This window comes from Trypanosoma equiperdum, assembly GCF_001457755.1.
Source record: "Trypanosoma equiperdum strain OVI genome assembly, contig: ctg_612, whole genome shotgun sequence".
Taxonomy (NCBI): domain Eukaryota; phylum Euglenozoa; class Kinetoplastea; order Trypanosomatida; family Trypanosomatidae; genus Trypanosoma; species Trypanosoma equiperdum.
In genome coordinates, this window is record NW_027124546.1 from 13,266 (window position 1) to 29,607 (window position 16,342).

The following is a 16,342-nucleotide window of genomic DNA, read 5'->3' on the forward strand; positions in this document are numbered from 1 at the left end:
TTCTTTTACTTGCTTGTGTTCCTCTAGCATGTCGAGTAATAAATGAATAAGCAACAGAAAAAAATCCAACACGTACAATACGGGCGCGGGCACGGGTGAGGGGAGATGGGGAGATCACCAATAAAGTGACAAGAGAAGTTGTGGTGGAATTCCCTCATACTGCAGCAAATGGAACCCCCCTTCCCTCCAACAGAAAAAAGAAAAAGATCCGATGATGCGCGTGCGGCAGCGATAGCAGCGTTAAGAGAGTGCCTTTTATTCCCCCTTTTTGCTGTTACTTTGGTTCCTATGAAATGCGTTCCTAATGCTATTGTTCCTCATTGACATTTTGCACTGTCCCCACGCCTACGGCGTACAGAAACTAAAACGATCAGAAATGGCGTGGCTCGCATTGCAGCCGTTATTATTATTGTTGTTAAAATCTTCATTTATTGGCGTTATGAAGGAGAAAGGAATGCACACATATATATGTATGTATGTATGTATGTATGTATGTGTGTGTATGTATGTGTGCTTGTGTTTGTTTCTCGGGTGGCAACAAGGGGATCCAGCGCTGGGGAGAGGGAGGAGTATAATTTTCTTTTCTTAATCATACGATGAAAGGTCTTCTCTGCCGCTGTGGTGACTGCTTTTCCTTGTACTGACTTTTGTTTGTTGTTGTCACTATTATCATTATATGTGTGAAGAGTGGTAAGGAGCATCAACTTCATTTTCTCCTCCTTCATTTACTCCTTCAGGTAAAGGGGGAGAGGGAGTGTAAACTTGAGAAGGAAAGAAACAAACGAAGGGGAAACACAACAACAAAAGTAATAAAGAGGACAACTTACCGTTTTCTTTGGACTACATTTGACCGAAAAACGTTGAAAAGGCCAGTTTTCCCCCTTTTTTTTTGCTTTTTCATCGTTTGGTTTCACCTTACAGCACTTCATGCAGCAGCAACAACAAGTACCAGTAGGACTCCAGTTAATGCGGCAGCCGTATCGCGCCACAGCGGAGCAGTTTCAACGGTTTATTGTCGGTTTGGATGCGGTGCTAAATCAATGGACGGCGTTACATCTTGTTTCGCAGCACTGCGATCTCTCAGCACTTACGTCAATGTATCGTGAGCTGGTGTCATGGTTTCAGAAGGATGGTGAAGTGTACTCGGATGATTTGGAGATATTCTTTGAAAACTTTTTTGGTGAAGCTCGCTCGGTTATTGTAGAGGATGACAGTATGAAGGAAGTCGGTGACGTCTTACATGACATGTACTGCAGATGTTGCCAAAATGACTTTAGCACCGTTGAGCGGTACGTAGCGAGTCTCGAGGTTTACCGTCGTGTAAATCCCGTGCAACTCTCCATGAATGTTGGCGGCGCGGACGATGAGGACGAACTCGCTGGTGCTGGAGCCATGAGCAACACTTACGATGGTGTAGTTGGGAATGAAGAAGAGGAAATGGAGACAATGGGCGACGGATTAGATATGAAGGATGAGGTGGAGGAAAGTGAGCAACGGAAGAAACGGAGGAGTAAGAAAAGAAAGAACGCGTACGAACGGGATGCCGATGGGTGGTGTGTTGTGCGGAATTGAATGTGGCGTCGTGGGGAACCACAACACAATAATAGTAATAATAGTAACAAATAATAGCTTCGATTAAACGGTATCTCAAGGTAAGCTGTTCCTTGTTATTTGACTGATTTTCTTACCTTTCCCTTTCCCCTTACTCTCTGAAGCATGCAATAAATAGGTGACGACGGCGGTGTGCTCACGTTTCTGTGAATTTAGTGATGTTGGTTTCGTCACACAGTTGTTTCTGCCACTTCACCCCAATTTTACGAACTGGTTTTGCTGCTTGCACGTCTTCATCAGATCCCATTACCTCCACTCACGTGTTTATGTGTGTGTGTGTGTGTGTGTGTGGACTGTACGGCAATAATTCATTGTGGACTGTCGTGGCTTTATTTTCTTTTTTTTTCTTCGCTTTGTAACGTTTAAATCGTTTTATTTTCTTGACCCTTCTTTATGTCCGTACTCCTCCTTATTTGTTTTTGTTTGCTTTTGTTTCTTAGCAGCAAGAGGTCGTTATAACAACAGGGAGGGGGCGTAAGGAACAGAGGAAGGACATTTATAAGAAAAGAAAGGGAAAAAAGAAAGCAAATCTGAGACCCATGCCACCTTTTTGAATGCTTATTATTGTGCTGAGCCACTTTGAGTAGTTGACATCCACAAGAATGGATCACGTTAACAGTCGCAACAAAAGGAAATGAGTTTGTACGGCGGGGGGGGGAATGATAAGCGAGGTGCTGCATTGATATTGTGATGTAGCACTACTTCTAACCGGAATTAAATACTTGGTATAAATATAAATAAATATATTATATTTGCTCATCTCATTTTCCCCCATTTTTACACACACTCTATATGAGTTTCACAGAAGAACCACTCTTCACTGCGTAAGAGAGGGGAAGAAGGGGGATACAGTAAGGTAAGGGAACCGTCCATATAGGGTGCGAGGTGCGTTTTTGTTTCCTTTTTTGTCTTTCTTGTGATTTTCCCTTGTTTTTTTATTCTGACACAGAAAAGCCATGATTCGACTCGCATGCCTGCGTGGACCGGCCATGCGCTCAGCCTGGTCCCGTGGCGCTTCTACTTTTTCCGGCGTTCAGTCACTGCCTAAATTTGAAATTCACGACGTGCGGGATGACCCTGCGCTCGGAACAATGACGCGTGTTGCCGTTGATGGGAAGCTGCTTCTCATTTCTCAGTACCCACAACTGGGCCCACGCAAAGTGGATCCAAATGATTTAAGTCCTCAGTTTGATGCGGACCGTCGCATTTCCGTAAGGCTGCGTCATGTAGACCTTGCGTATCTTGTCGGCGTATGTAAGGAGCGGGTGCCACGTCATCGCATGGAAACAAAGGCGTATACGCTCGATTTTGAGAAGTCTGCACAGGGGTATCACCTTCACGGGAAGGTGCATCGCGTGGCCTCGCAGCGGATGGAGGACTGGTCTGTTAAATTTGATAACCATTTCGCCGTGACGTTGGAGCACTTTTTGGAGAGTGCATTGGACGAGAGCTTCGGGTTTCGTCAGCACTATGCCACGCGGGCCGCAGAGGGAGGGGAGAAAATTGCAGCGACATCTTCAGCGGAGGGAGGCGCAAGGCGGAAGCGATCTGTAAGTGACACATCGCGATACCATTAACGATATGAAGGAAGTGGGTGTGTAAATGAACGAATGAAAAGGAAAGGAAGGGAACAGAAAGAAGAAAGAAGAAAAGGGAAAGGTTGAGGGATGAGGTCGTACGTATGTGTTTGTATTTTTGTGTAGGATAGACAACAGATGTGTTGTTGGAAGGAATTGAGTACCAAGATGTTTGGTGCAATGCAAGTGAGCACCTACCGTCTATTTGTTTGGTTTAGTGGTGTTGGGTTGAACCCGCTTTGGAACTTCTTGCGTCTTCCTTCCGCATCCGACTTTTCCCCCCAACCCTTTAATCTCCTTCAAGAAAGAAAAATCCCTTCCTTTCACTGCCTCCAGGCTATTACGTGTTTACCTGGCCCTATCAAGGTTTGAAGAACCTCTTGTTTCTTTTTATGTACACATTGCTGGATACTTCTCTTTCTCTTTCCGCCTTCGTTTTTTCTCTACCGTCCGACAGTAATCGACTGGTACTGTGGCCCATTGGTTCATTAATCCCTGGGGCTGCACCACCACACATCCTAAATCTTTTTTTGATTACTTTTCATTGACCGGTTGTGGGTATTTTTCTTCGTAGGAGATCTTTTTGGACATTTATCCTTCTGTCGCGAGTGACACCAACATACACACGCATATATAGACATATATCGTTTGAGTTTATTCTCATCATCGTTGTTCATTGGAAGGAGGAACGAAACAAGCGGGGAGTGAGGGAAGAACAACATTAAAAGCGTGCATAGTGCTCTAATTGTACGTCATAGAGAATAATGTGGCGCCGCATCTCCGCCGTAACTTTTGCTTCTGCCGTCTTTCTCAAGGCGGGTGGTCGCAGTGTTTTTGTGCGGGATCTGCGCACTCCCGTAAGCATTGCGAAGGGAGAGGTCGAGTACCCGGCTGTGTTGCTGTGGCGGTGGAAGAGCAACCGTCAGCGGCACCTTGTACTAAGTGTGCAGTCTCCCGACAGTCATGTGGGAATGGCACCGGAGGCGGCAGCGAAGATGATTTCTGAAGACAGGACAGCCCCAAATGGAGGTAAAGTGAGTACTGATATCACGGGGGACTACTTTTTTGGTCGTATTTTTCTCCGGCCTTATGATGTTGCATCACTCCTGGCTGCGTTCGAGGGTAAGATGCGGCACGTGTCGATGGAAAAACAACACTCTTCGCTACATTTGAAGCCAATACCTAGATGGCAAGGAGGGGAGGGTGGAGGCTTTGGTGCACGTGAAGGCAAGTCCTTCCCTGCACTACCATCGGCTTTTGCGCTTGCAGGTGAAGTAACTGCAAAAGTGGTGACCGCAGGCCCGAAGAACACAGAGGATGGATCCAATCTACTGGACGATGAGGATGAGGATGATGATGCTGCGAACGCGGGAGGGGCAGCGACGAAGTACAACTTGGATGATCGGCGAAGTTTCAACGCCACCATCGAGGAGGAAAATCTCGTTTTTGTGATGAAATACCTGGACGCGGTATTAGGGGATATGTTCGGTATCCAGCATCAATACCATGCCCGTATAACGAATGAGCTACTTGTGAAGCGGGAGATGGCTATATATGCCCTTCAACAAAAGAAAAAGGTGACCACTAAAAAGGAGCACCGCTATAGAAGTATGGAGGAGGTGGATGAGACGGTTGCCGTGGAGGATAGTTGTGGTGACTCTTTCTCAAGGAAAGCGCGTGGGGAAGGGGTGTCAAAAATGTTGATGGTGAGGGGAGAACGTACGGTCGCTGCTCCAGTTCGTGCTTCATCCCTCACTCGTACCCCGCCTAAACGATTTGTAGGATCTACCGCCGGGGCAAGCGCCGTGGGCTCGGCTATCGCTCACGCCGCGGTTGCCTCCGCCGCGGCCAGTACTTTCAGAATGAATTCTGGTAGGTCGAGCAGCGATATGGAGGTCGAAACCAGAGCAGACGCTTTCGAAGCAACCTCAGGACATGCGAAAGATGACGACGAAAGCTCTTCGGCTGCCTCATCTGATGATGGCAGTGGGTCTTACAGCTCGTCCTACAGTGACGATAGCGAAACCGACGATTCGGACGATGATGGCAGCAGTGACGACGAACCCTCTACGCGTGATGATGATCCTGTTGATGACGAGAGTGACGGTGACAGTGACGGTGACAGTAATGATAACAGTGACGGCAGTGAAGAAGACAGCAGCGATGGCGACGACAGCAGTGACGAGGTTTCCATATACGATCACGATCCTGTCGATGATGACAACGATGAAGATGATAACAGCGATAAAGATGGCGAGGGTGAGGACAGCGAAGATGAATGCGACAGCGAGAGCTCTACCATGTACGGTCGTAGGGGGGATGACCGTGAGAGTGATGATGATCACACCACCCTTAGCAGCGACGACACTGGGGATGATGATGACGACACAGGAAACTACGCTGATGACGACACTGGGGATGACGATGACGATGATGATGATGATGACGACGACGATGATGATGATGAACATAACTAACGGTAGTAATGAACCGAGGTGGCTCGGTGGTGGCGGAGGGACGCGAGGCGCTTTCGTTGTTGGAGGAAGGCTACAATTCGTTAGCCGCTGCAAGGGGCTACTCCATTATAAATACATGGGTTGTTTAGAAAATTTCGTGTGCTAACTTGGAGGTGAAGAGGAGGGCAAGATAACGACGTTAACAAGACGCGAGTTGAGGCATTCAGATGGAGGTAACTTGAGAGATTTTAGAGATAATGTGAAATGGAGGTAATGCAGCGGAAGCGGGATGCGGGAACCCCCGCCCAGTTGCGCATTTTTTTTCATTCCCTTTGAAAAAATTATGGGGGAAAATGCAGCCTTCTGGGGCCCATTCACATACCTGACCATTCTACAATAAAAGTGTTCATACTGGACTTCTGCCTCCCGGTGAATTCGTTTCTAGTCTCTCGGCTATTTTTTCTTTTTTAATATGCCGTTTACTCATTCTGCTAGTCACTTTCCTTTTCAGGTTACTCCCGGTTGCAGTAGTCTTTGGTCATTGTAACAGTTTGTATTAGGTAAGTTGTGAGGAATTGGTCGAGGGGGAGATGACGACGATGGAGAAACCGCGCCTCCCTACGGTCGCAACGGCTTGGTTGCTTTTGACAGCACCTGTTGTGTTGCTTGATGCTGTTTTTGTCCTTAACCGCCCTAAAACACCTGATACACCACACCCTTTAGGCGAATTAGTTTTATTTCAGCCGTGGACGGTTTACGCCACTTACGACCGACGTTACGCCCCGAATGAAGATGCCTTCGTTGTGGCGCAGAGTTGGATGAATTTGTTGGAAGTCACTCTTGGCTTACTTGCCCTCCTTCTTTCCTTTAGCGGGTACTGGAAGTCGGCTATCAAGTTGGCAGCGGTCGTTAGCGTTATGACTTTCAGTAAAACTCTGCTGTACTTCGTGATGGATTTCGTGGAGGGTGGGGAATACACGAGGCATATCGGCTATTTGGATAAGTTACTGATGGTTCTTTTGCCGAGCTCGGTGTGGATAATTGCGCCATTTTTCACTGCGATCCGATGTTTACAATCCCTTTCCCAGGCAGGCTCCCCTGGTTCGGGAGACAACTCGCCAAAAAAGAGAAAAAATAAATAACATGATTGGTTTCGACTTGGAATATGATCGTTATCATCATAATCATTATTATTTTTTATGCTGTGACGCAGGCTTTGTCATTTCTTTCAATTTCCACTATCGTTATTTTTGACATTTTTTTTTTCAAATCTTATTCGGGGGTGAAAATGAGAATACTTTGCTCGGGATCGCGCTCTGATATTGGGTCTTTCACGAGCTCACATCTTGTGATAGCACTTGGTTAGGAAAATTTATGTGAATACGCACGCACATGTTGTTCTTTGATCCTTTGCCGCTTGCGCTGAGGTATTGTTTTTCCCCCCCCCCTTTCCTTCGTACTCCAACCCACCTAGAGTTCAACAAAGGGGCGGGATTGTTGGTAGGATGATAGTCAAGACCACAGTTAGCAAAAGGCAAGCGTTTCGCACGCTAAATCCGCTTTCATCACTGTTTCTTCTTTGCGCGTGCGTGGCGTGTCTCTACAGCGTTAATCTGGGTGCGGCTTCATATCATCCCGGCGGTCCTGCAAAATATAGCAATTATCAAAGATTAGAGATATTGTGGATTACCGGCTGCACTAGGCCTGTGCTAACGGAAAGGGGTCGCCAGACGATTTCGTGCTTCTCTGACTTGAATTCATATCATCCGGTACAACTCACCGTTCGGGGGCGCGGTTTCCCACAGCTGGGGAACTTAAGCATAGTTCTGGAGGAACACACACCAATACCACATCATGGAGGTGAGGAGGATCTTGATTTAATTTCCATGCCGTGTCTTCATGTGAGGCCCTCTAGTCTGTTCCCGCGGCAGATCTTGTCGTGTACCCTTCTTAATCCCATGGATAGTTTGAGGCATAAACCGCTGTGGTTGGAACGGCTGACCACACGGAGCACTTGGATGAACCTGAAATTGCTTCAAACTGTAACGAGTGACAACTCTAACAAGACTACAATTGTTACGCTTGCCTCCGTCCCCCGTGCAGTGGAGTTGGACCTCACGCCGTATGGCAATGGATCGCACTCGGGCGGTGAGGAGGATGAAGAGGAGGATGCCGAAGACCCCTTAGAATATATGTTCCGTAGAGTCCGACACTCTGCAATGAATGATGAGTGGGTTTCTCTTGGTATTGGAGGATTAAGTGAGCAACTACATGAGCTTTTCCGTCGCGTTTTCTTGAGTAGGACGCGGCAACTCCGTGGGGTGGTGGAATCACTTAATATTCCGCCTGTACGTGGAGTACTCCTCCATGGGCCGCCGGGAACCGGTAAGACTCTTATTGCTCGTATGATTGCCAAGCTGGAAGGTAAAGGGACGAGGGTAACTATTGTCAACGCGGCTGACATTATTTCCAAGTACGTTGGTGACTCCGAAAAGAACCTTCGGAGGCTATTTGACGCTAACAACATGTGGGGCGATGATGATGATGAGGATGAGCACGGGGGAACGCGACATGCTTCTGGTGCTGATGAAGAAACTGCAAACAGCAAGAGCTTGCACATTGTCATTATGGATGAACTCGATGCACTCTTTAAACGGCGTGCAGATTTGGGGGAGGAAAGCTCCACGAAAGCTGTGTATGATGGACTAACTAACCAATTTCTAACCATCATGGACGGCGTGAATAAAGCAAGGAATATACTTATTATTGGATTGACGAACAGGTTACATGCTATTGACCGTGCACTTCTCCGCCCAGGTCGGTTTGAAGTTGTCATTGAGGTTCCCCTACCTGACGTTAAGGGTCGAAGAGAGATGTTTTTTATCCACACACGGGAACTACGGGATAAGGATTTTCTTGCAGAAGATGTCAGCTTGGATATACTGGCAGAGCGAACAGGTGGATTTTCTGGTGCCGATGTTGCTGGCACGGTTCGTGCGGCGGTCAGTCACGCATTGTTACGGTTCCGCGATAGTTCTCTCAACACAAGCATCCCCACCGGGGATATTGGTATTGAGGATGAACTCTCTGGCGCAGCGACTGAGCATTTTAAAGTTACCAATAGCGACTTTCAACTTGCGTTGAGGGATGTATGGGACTCAAAGGCGCAGGTAAACGGTGGTCAAGATCTCGCCGGCGACGGTAAGGGACTGGATAACGCTGTTGATAAGCTTGTGGATTTTGACGGAACGATATCTCGCGGGATGGGTGTAGTTCGGCGGTTGATGCGTAGTATTCAGCACAGCCAAATTACAAATGCGGCTGTAGTTGTTATTCATGGCTCCAGCGGCTCAGGAAAGACTGTGTTTGCAAGAAATGTGGTGAGCAGCATTCGCTTTAGCGTGACGAAGTTTCTCACAGGGCGCGAGCTCAGCGGGCGAGCCGCGAGGGACATCCAGGAGGTCATCGATGCACTCCGTGACGCCGGTGCCTTTAAAGGGGATTACTGTTTAGTTGTTGACAATGTTGAACGGTACGTTCGCAGTGGTGACTCGGGTGCAGCGGATGCATTGAGGTCTGCTATTAACGAGTTCAAGTCGGTGTCGAGTTCCGGGTTGTTCCCTCACAGTGAGTGGGATGTGTCTCAGCCTCGAAGGAAGCGATTGTTGATCATTACTACAGCTGAGGAAGAGGTTCTTCAGGGTGCTCTGGGTTCAGTGGAGTACGATGTAAGGCTCAACCTTCAGCCTATTCGCCGCGAGGGCGTCCTTAAGTTGCTTCATCACTATGGTATCCTTCCTCAGACGGCTAAACTGCCGAATGAAGTGGTTCGTGCGTACCCCACATCACTAACTTATCGTCAATTCCTACGCATCACTGATCTTGCCTTGTGGAGGGCGCATGAAGAGCATCATCGCACTGCCGAAACCACCTCAACGGGTGAGGCTGAGAGTTTGGAAACCTCTTTGTATTCTTCACTTAACGAGCTTTTCACCAAAGGAGGACCGCAGCGAAGTGGGGGAGATCATCACTCACCCCCGGTTCTCACGGAGAGTCAACAGGCGGAGTTGGCTGCCGCGATTAGGGACGTTGCATCGGAAATGGGCATATCAGACGCTTTCGATGGTGTTTTGAACGCCGATGGTTCCATTCACGGGGAGGAAATGTACTGAGGCAGTTTAGTGGGAATATCTGCATGATAGATTAGGGAGAGTAGAAGGAGGAGGAAAGAGGGAAAGGTGCGTTGGGGCGTGCGTGAAGGTGGCGTGTTCGATGGATCAGTTGACCCAGCAACATAATGCGTTGTTATTGTTGTTTTCACCCGCGTTATTTCCCCGTTGTTTCTTCGTGTCGTTAGCGAAGTATCGTTCACATGCCGCCCTATTCGCAGTTTTTAAGGCGATGGCTTCCCCGCTTTGTGCGCCGCTATGGAGGCGGGTTCGGTGTATTCAACATAATTTTTTTTTTTTTCGTGGGAGCTTGCTGGCCGCCCCCTCGTGTTCCACTCTGATTTCTATTTTTTTTTCTCGTATGCTTCCCCCTCTCTGCGGTTTTTATTTGTGTCTCTGTTGTTGTGTCCTTCCCTAGTGACCATAATTTCTTTATGGTTTTTTTTTACTTGATACAGTCTTCGCAACCTCTCACCTTGCCCGCAACAATTTTTCCTCCATCCTTAAAAAATAAAAATAAAAATAAAAAAAATATATAAAGAACCAAAAGCATCGTCTAAAAAGAAATGTTTAGTGGTGTTCGCGTACTTCTTTGCGCGGCTTGTGGCTCCGCATCAGCCATCAGTCAGGGAGTCTCGTCGGTTGGAGGCTCCGCTGGAAGGCCTTTTAAAAGGGATCCACGACCGCTATATTTGGATCTGCAGTCAACAACTCCGTTAGATCCACGGGTACTCGATAAGATGCTGCCTTACATGACTGAAATGTATGGCAACCCACACAGCCGTACACACAGTTATGGTTGGACTGCTGAGGAGGCCGTTGAGAAGGCGCGGACGCAAGTGGCAGATTTAATTCGAGCGAGTCCCAAGGGTGTTTTTTTTACTAGCGGCGCAACGGAGTCCAACAATATTGCCATAAAAGGTGTAGCCAACTACAACAAAGAAAAGAAAAACCACCTCATAACCCTTCAAACAGAACACAAGTGTGTTTTGGACTCCTGCCGCTACTTGGAAATGGAGGGTTTCGAGGTAACGTACCTTCCCGTTGAAAAAAATGGGATTGTGAACCTACAGAAACTTGAGGAAGCTATCCGTCCCACAACAGCGCTCGTTTCTTGCATGTATGTGAACAATGAAATTGGTGTGATTCAACCCATTGGCGAAATCGGGAAGATATGCAGGAAAAAGAAGGTCCTCTTTCATACTGACGCCGCGCAGGCGGTGGGAAAGTTGGATATTGATGTGGATCGGGATAACATTGACCTCATGTCAGTATCCTCGCACAAAATATACGGACCGAAGGGCTGCGGTGCCCTCTACATGCGACGCCGTCCGCGCGTCCGTGTGCGATCACCAGTGAGTGGTGGTGGACAGGAGCGTGGTGTGCGTAGCGGCACTATAGCCACACCACTTGCAGTGGGATTGGGTGCAGCGTGTGAGCTAGCAAAGGTAGAGATGAAGCGTGATTCAGAGCGCATCGCCCAACTTAGTAAGCGATTATGGGAGGGTTTGCAGAAGCGCTTAACACACATCACACTCAATGGTGATGTTGAGCGCCGATTTCACGGAAACCTTAACATTAGCTTTGCCTGTGTGGAAGGTGAGAGTTTACTAATGGGCATGAAGAAGGTAGCGGTCTCGAGTGGAAGTGCATGCACAAGCGCCTCTCTAGAGCCAAGTTATGTTTTGCGTGCACTCGGTATTGATGCTGAGAATGCACACACCTCCATTCGATTTGGTATCGGTCGCTTCACTACTGAGCGAGAGGTGGATGTTACGGTTGAGGAGTGTGCCCGCACTGTGGAAAGGTTGCGTGAAATGTCGCCACTGTGGGACTTGCTGATGGAAGGAAAGAGCCTTAAAGACGTGGAGTGGCGGTAGTCTTCTGGTTCTCAAAGGAGTGATGAGAGAGCGCTGGTGTTGAATCATTTCATACCATTGTTAAAACCACTGTTATTAAAAACAGTACAACAAGGGAAGCGCAAACGGACAGTGACATGTCTGTTTTTTTTTTTTTAGGGTTTTGCTTCTCATCATTTTTTCTGTTGTAGTGATGGAAGTTAAATTTGTATGATACAGGGAAAGGATACCGATGAGGCGACTAACGACCAGTGGACTGTGAAGAGGAGGAGAAGTAAGCGTAGGAGAAGTGCTGATACGTGTTCGTCGTGTTTTTTTTTCTTTCCTCCATTTTTTGGTGTGGAGGACACGGGTAGGGAAATCTTTTAACTTCCGAGTTCATGTCACCGCTTCATAGCTGTGTAGTATGTCTGGCTCCTCATTTCTCGGGTGCATGTGCAAAAGGGAAGGTGAGGTGCGGGTTATTGCTCCTCGCACATTTGTGTTATCACTGTTTTAAAATTTCCTACTCCTGTAATGGAGGTCTTTCTTACGGGAGTGTAGTACACATGCCTTTCGGCTGTTTTCTTTACTTTCTGCAGTTTTGTGCGCTTCAAGTTTTGAATAGCGATGATTCCGTTGCCCCCAGTGTTCTAGGGGTTACGACATTTTTCTTTTTTTTTTCGTCTGTTTGGTTAAGTCACGAGGTGGACTGTAAGAGGTGTTAGTTTTCTCAGCGATCGGAAAAAAAAAAGGAAAAGAAAATTGGGTTGTACCTTTCCAACCAAGACATCGTTTCGGGCCAAGACACTCCTTACGTTGTAAGCGAGGGTTTGTAACCCAACTCTTTTTTCTTTTTACATGTGCACGTTTTCATGCACACACCACTATTGCTGAGAGCAATCTTGTGAAACGTTTGTGCCCCCAGTCGTAATATTTTTCTTCAGTTATAACTTATTACTTCGAGTGGAAGAGATTCCCAGTCGCGCAGCTGTTTTACCCATTTTTGCGTCTGGCGAACCCCTCCATCGCCGCGATGGAGGGCCTTTCATCTACCTCTTTGTTGTGGTTATATGCCTTTACCGTATATCACATTTATTTACTTATTTTTAATTTACCGCTGGTCACTGTTACGGTGACTGTTAGAAAATATTTCCCGCTGTGGGATATGTCTGACCAGATGCGGCGGCTCAGGCAGAAGAGACGGCAAAGCGACCGGTATTTCCATGGCTCTTCTCAACGGGGAAATGGCATCCATGAAAGGGATCGCGGGGAAAAGAGCAACTTCACAGAACGTAGTCGAAGAAATGGTGGTGACGATAACGGATTGGAGGGTTCCAGGAAACGGAAACGTGCGGAAACCAAACAAGACGATGATGGAGGTGAGGAAGACACACCCGAAAGGCTCGGCGTCATCCCGGGTATTACCCTCGATGACATGGGCGGGCTTGCAAGAGAAATTCCAATAATTAAAGAACTAATTGAATTGCCCATCCGCTCTCCCCATTTATTCAGCCGCTTAGGCGCCGATCCGCCCTGCGGTGTGCTGCTCCATGGACCACCGGGGTGCGGGAAAACGAAGCTTGTGCATGCCATTTCAGGGTCCCTGCAAGTCCCACTCTTTTTCGTGTCCGCTCCCGAAATTGTCTCTGGCATCAGCGGTGATAGCGAGGCCAAACTGCGTAACCTTTTTCTAGATGCCATAAGCGCGGCTCCAAGCATTGTATTCATTGATGAGGTTGACACCATTGCAGGTCGTCGCGATCAAGCGCAGCGGGGTATGGAAAGCCGCATCGTCGGACAACTTCTGACATGCATGGATCAGGTTGCCCAGGCGTGGCGGCAACATAACAAAGTTGTTTGTGTAATGGGGGCTACGAATCGTCCAGAGGCACTTGATACCGCCTTGCGCCGTGCGGGACGTTTCGATCGTGAAATCTCTCTTGGCATCCCCACCATCGACGAACGGCACAGTATCTTAAAAATAATTTGTCAGAAGCTTCATTTGGCAGAGGACGTGGACTTTTTCGAACTGGCGAACATGACACCCGGTTACGTTGGTGCAGATCTTCACCTGCTGGTCAAAGAGGCATGCATTCTTGCAATCCGGCAGAAGCACAACGAACTGGAGGAAAAGAATAAACTGGACGATCCCAACGCCGAGGAACTCGTGTCTTTTGTCGTGACACGTGACAATATGAAGGAGGCCGTCAAGCGCGTGCAGCCAAGCGCAATGAGGGAGGGCTTCACGACGATCCCCAACGTAACATGGGATGATATTGGTGCTCTTGAGGATGTTCGCGAAGAGCTTATCACCAGCATTCTCCAGCCAATTCGGTCGCCAAAGCTTCACCGACGGTTTGGGTTGGATCATCCAGTTGGTGTGCTGCTCTACGGCCCGCCAGGTTGTGGCAAAACACTGGTGGCAAAGGCTATAGCCAACCAGTCAGGCGCCAATTTTATATCCATTAAAGGACCTGAGTTGCTGAATAAATTTGTTGGTGAGAGTGAGCGGAGTGTGCGCATGGTTTTTGCTCGTGGTCGTGCAAGTGCTCCTTGTGTTCTCTTCTTTGATGAGCTGGATGCCCTCGCTCCACGGCGCGGCTCCGATCGGGCAAACCCAAGCAGTGAGCGCGTTGTAAACCAGTTGCTGACAGAAATGGATGGTGTGGAGGGACGTGAAAGTGTGTATGTCATTGGGGCTACTAACCGTCCAGATATGATTGATCCGGCTATGCTTCGTCCTGGGCGCCTGGACAAAATGCTGTATGTTCCACTTCCCTCCGTGGAGCAGCGTGCCTCTATTCTAGAAACACATGCACGCCGTTATCCAATTGACGCGTCGGTGGATCTCCCGAGTATTGCCCGCGATGAGCGCCTCCAGGGGTTTAGTGGTGCCGACTTGGCCGCACTTATGCGGGAGGCCTCCTTGCATGCGCTAAAGAATATCTACCGTGGCGCCACCGAGGAGATGCTGGAGCAAATGGAACGAGACGCCAGTGGTGAGGCAGTGGCGAATGCGCAGCTGCCCTCCGTTACCATGGAGGACTTCGAAGTCAGCATGTCTAAAGTCAAGCCATCTGTTTCAGCAAAGGACAGAATGGATTATGAAATACTGCACAAGCAGCTGGCCCGAGATGCGAAGGGCCCTTGCTGAAAATTATGAGAAGGCGCTATTCTTCCTCATGATGGTTTAACGAAGAGACCGGATGGGGAAGATTAGGCGGTAGCTCTGGTTTATGAAGTGGGTGGCGTGTCCCCCGGTAGTTATCTCATCCTCTTATGCCCCAGAGAGTTGCAAATCACAAGTTCCGCTAAAGTTACCATTCCATTTTTTACAAACGCTGGTCAGGGGAAGAGGGGGGGGGGAGGTGGGGGAAAGTGCCGCGTATCCATTCACTCTCGCTGGAATCACCCCTTTCCGCATTACGTGTTAGGGTTAAGTATATTAAAGAGGGCGTTGATTGCTTGCTCCTTTGTCGTTCCATCTAGCACTGTTGATCTTCGACGCTGTGCCAACACAACCAGGGTTTCCAAGAATTTCTGCACCATCAATTTTTCCCGACCCCTTTTCATCCGTTGATTGTTTCCCTGTCTCGCCGTTAGTTGAGAAGGCGCTGTGAGAGGAGGTAACATATCTTGCCCCTCTTTGCCGTCTGTTAATGCATGGGGGATTAGGTGAGAGGTACCGTTTTGCCGAAAGAGAAAACTTGCGTACACCTTGGTTTCTGTTCCTCTACTCCCCGTGGTACTCTGTTAAGACTGTAGGAGGGGAACACACCTCCGTTTTTTCTTCAGGCATCTGAGAATTCACGCGTATATTTCTCTATCGGAGTTGCACACCATGCTCCGGTGTTCGACTTTTTGGGCAGCACTGCCGAAGGTTGAGCGACGCCGGCGAAAAGGGCAACAAATGACTCGTTCACGCATGCCTGATCTGCCGAAAAGTGCAGGGGGTTATTTTTTCCGTCAACTCCGACCATATCTTCCCCCAGCCTGGCAGTATGGCTGGCGCTGGAAGTTGCTGCAGGGCATATGGCTTGGTAGTGCTCTCTCCTTTTCAAGTTATTTGGTTTACGTAATGTATTTTCGCGACTCGGACTCAGATATCGCACAAAGGGCCGCGCAATATACGTACGTGCGGAATGAACATGGCCAAGTTGTCGACATCGGCTACAAGCCGCTTATTGACGCTGCTCACCGTGCTCGGCGTCGCGCGCAGCGTCTTTTAGAGGAAGAGTGTGAGGAATGACAGCGGGGCGTTCACTGCACGTCGTTGTTGGTACATTGCACGTTGTGGGCCCTCCACCACACGCGTCTCGGATCCTTTGTTCCTTTTCTTTTTTTGTTGCCTGATGAACGTAGTTTATATTTTGTATCGCACAAGTGGGAATTCAGGCGTCTGGGGGTGTGTTGTTAAGGAATGAGTACCTTCCGCTATTGATACTCCGTTAGTTGTAATGGAACATGGGAGGAGACATACATATAACGCACGGACGGGAATACAAATAATATGGCCACTTCGAATTGTTTTGGACCACCTCGGCGAAGTGCTTGCCGTCCTTACATTCATAAGCTTTTTATCATTTCATAGTCGTATCGGCTTCTGAAATAAGCTTTTTATGATTTCGTGTAAAGGCACGCTTGGCCCCTTCATCTGTTTGGTGTTAAGTGGAAGTTCAATAATACCT

The 16,342-nt window shown here is 48.2% G+C and overlaps 7 protein-coding genes and 1 pseudogene across 8 annotated transcripts; all 8 read left to right on the top strand.

Moving 5' to 3' along the window:
- The first annotated feature begins 927 nt into the window (after positions 1-927).
- Positions 928-1,572, top strand: TEOVI_000279300:pseudogene (annotated as a pseudogene). The gene has a single exon. A coding segment is annotated over exon 1 (645 nt).
- A 995-nt stretch (positions 1,573-2,567) lies between these two features.
- On the top strand, positions 2,568-3,188 carry TEOVI_000279400 (mitochondrial RNA binding protein 1; the record flags this gene model as incomplete). The annotated part of the gene is made up of 1 exon (XM_067225813.1): positions 2,568-3,188. The coding sequence occupies one exon, from the start codon at positions 2,568-2,570 to the stop codon at positions 3,186-3,188; it is 621 nt and encodes a 206-aa protein (XP_067081914.1).
- Positions 3,189-3,952: 764 nt separating this feature from the next.
- Positions 3,953-5,665, top strand: TEOVI_000279500 (uncharacterized protein; the record flags this gene model as incomplete). The annotated part of the gene is made up of 1 exon (XM_067225814.1): positions 3,953-5,665. One exon carries the CDS (start codon positions 3,953-3,955, stop codon positions 5,663-5,665), a length of 1,713 nt encoding a protein of 570 aa, XP_067081915.1.
- A 569-nt stretch (positions 5,666-6,234) lies between these two features.
- Positions 6,235-6,786, top strand: TEOVI_000279600 (Emopamil binding protein, putative; the record flags this gene model as incomplete). The annotated part of the gene is made up of 1 exon (XM_067225815.1): positions 6,235-6,786. The coding sequence occupies one exon, from the start codon at positions 6,235-6,237 to the stop codon at positions 6,784-6,786; it is 552 nt and encodes a 183-aa protein (XP_067081916.1).
- Positions 6,787-7,149: 363 nt separating this feature from the next.
- TEOVI_000279700 (vesicular-fusion protein SEC18, putative) lies at positions 7,150-9,816 on the top strand (the record flags this gene model as incomplete). The annotated part of the gene is made up of 1 exon (XM_067225816.1): positions 7,150-9,816. The coding sequence occupies one exon, from the start codon at positions 7,150-7,152 to the stop codon at positions 9,814-9,816; it is 2,667 nt and encodes an 888-aa protein (XP_067081917.1).
- Positions 9,817-10,379: 563 nt separating this feature from the next.
- On the top strand, positions 10,380-11,693 carry TEOVI_000279800 (cysteine desulfurase; the record flags this gene model as incomplete). The annotated part of the gene is made up of 1 exon (XM_067225817.1): positions 10,380-11,693. The coding sequence occupies one exon, from the start codon at positions 10,380-10,382 to the stop codon at positions 11,691-11,693; it is 1,314 nt and encodes a 437-aa protein (XP_067081918.1).
- Positions 11,694-12,819: 1,126 nt separating this feature from the next.
- Positions 12,820-14,808, top strand: TEOVI_000279900 (vesicular transport protein (CDC48 homologue), putative; the record flags this gene model as incomplete). The annotated part of the gene is made up of 1 exon (XM_067225818.1): positions 12,820-14,808. The coding sequence occupies one exon, from the start codon at positions 12,820-12,822 to the stop codon at positions 14,806-14,808; it is 1,989 nt and encodes a 662-aa protein (XP_067081919.1).
- A 687-nt stretch (positions 14,809-15,495) lies between these two features.
- On the top strand, positions 15,496-15,903 carry TEOVI_000280000 (uncharacterized protein; the record flags this gene model as incomplete). The annotated part of the gene is made up of 1 exon (XM_067225819.1): positions 15,496-15,903. The coding sequence occupies one exon, from the start codon at positions 15,496-15,498 to the stop codon at positions 15,901-15,903; it is 408 nt and encodes a 135-aa protein (XP_067081920.1).
- Positions 15,904-16,342: the final 439 nt, after the last annotated feature.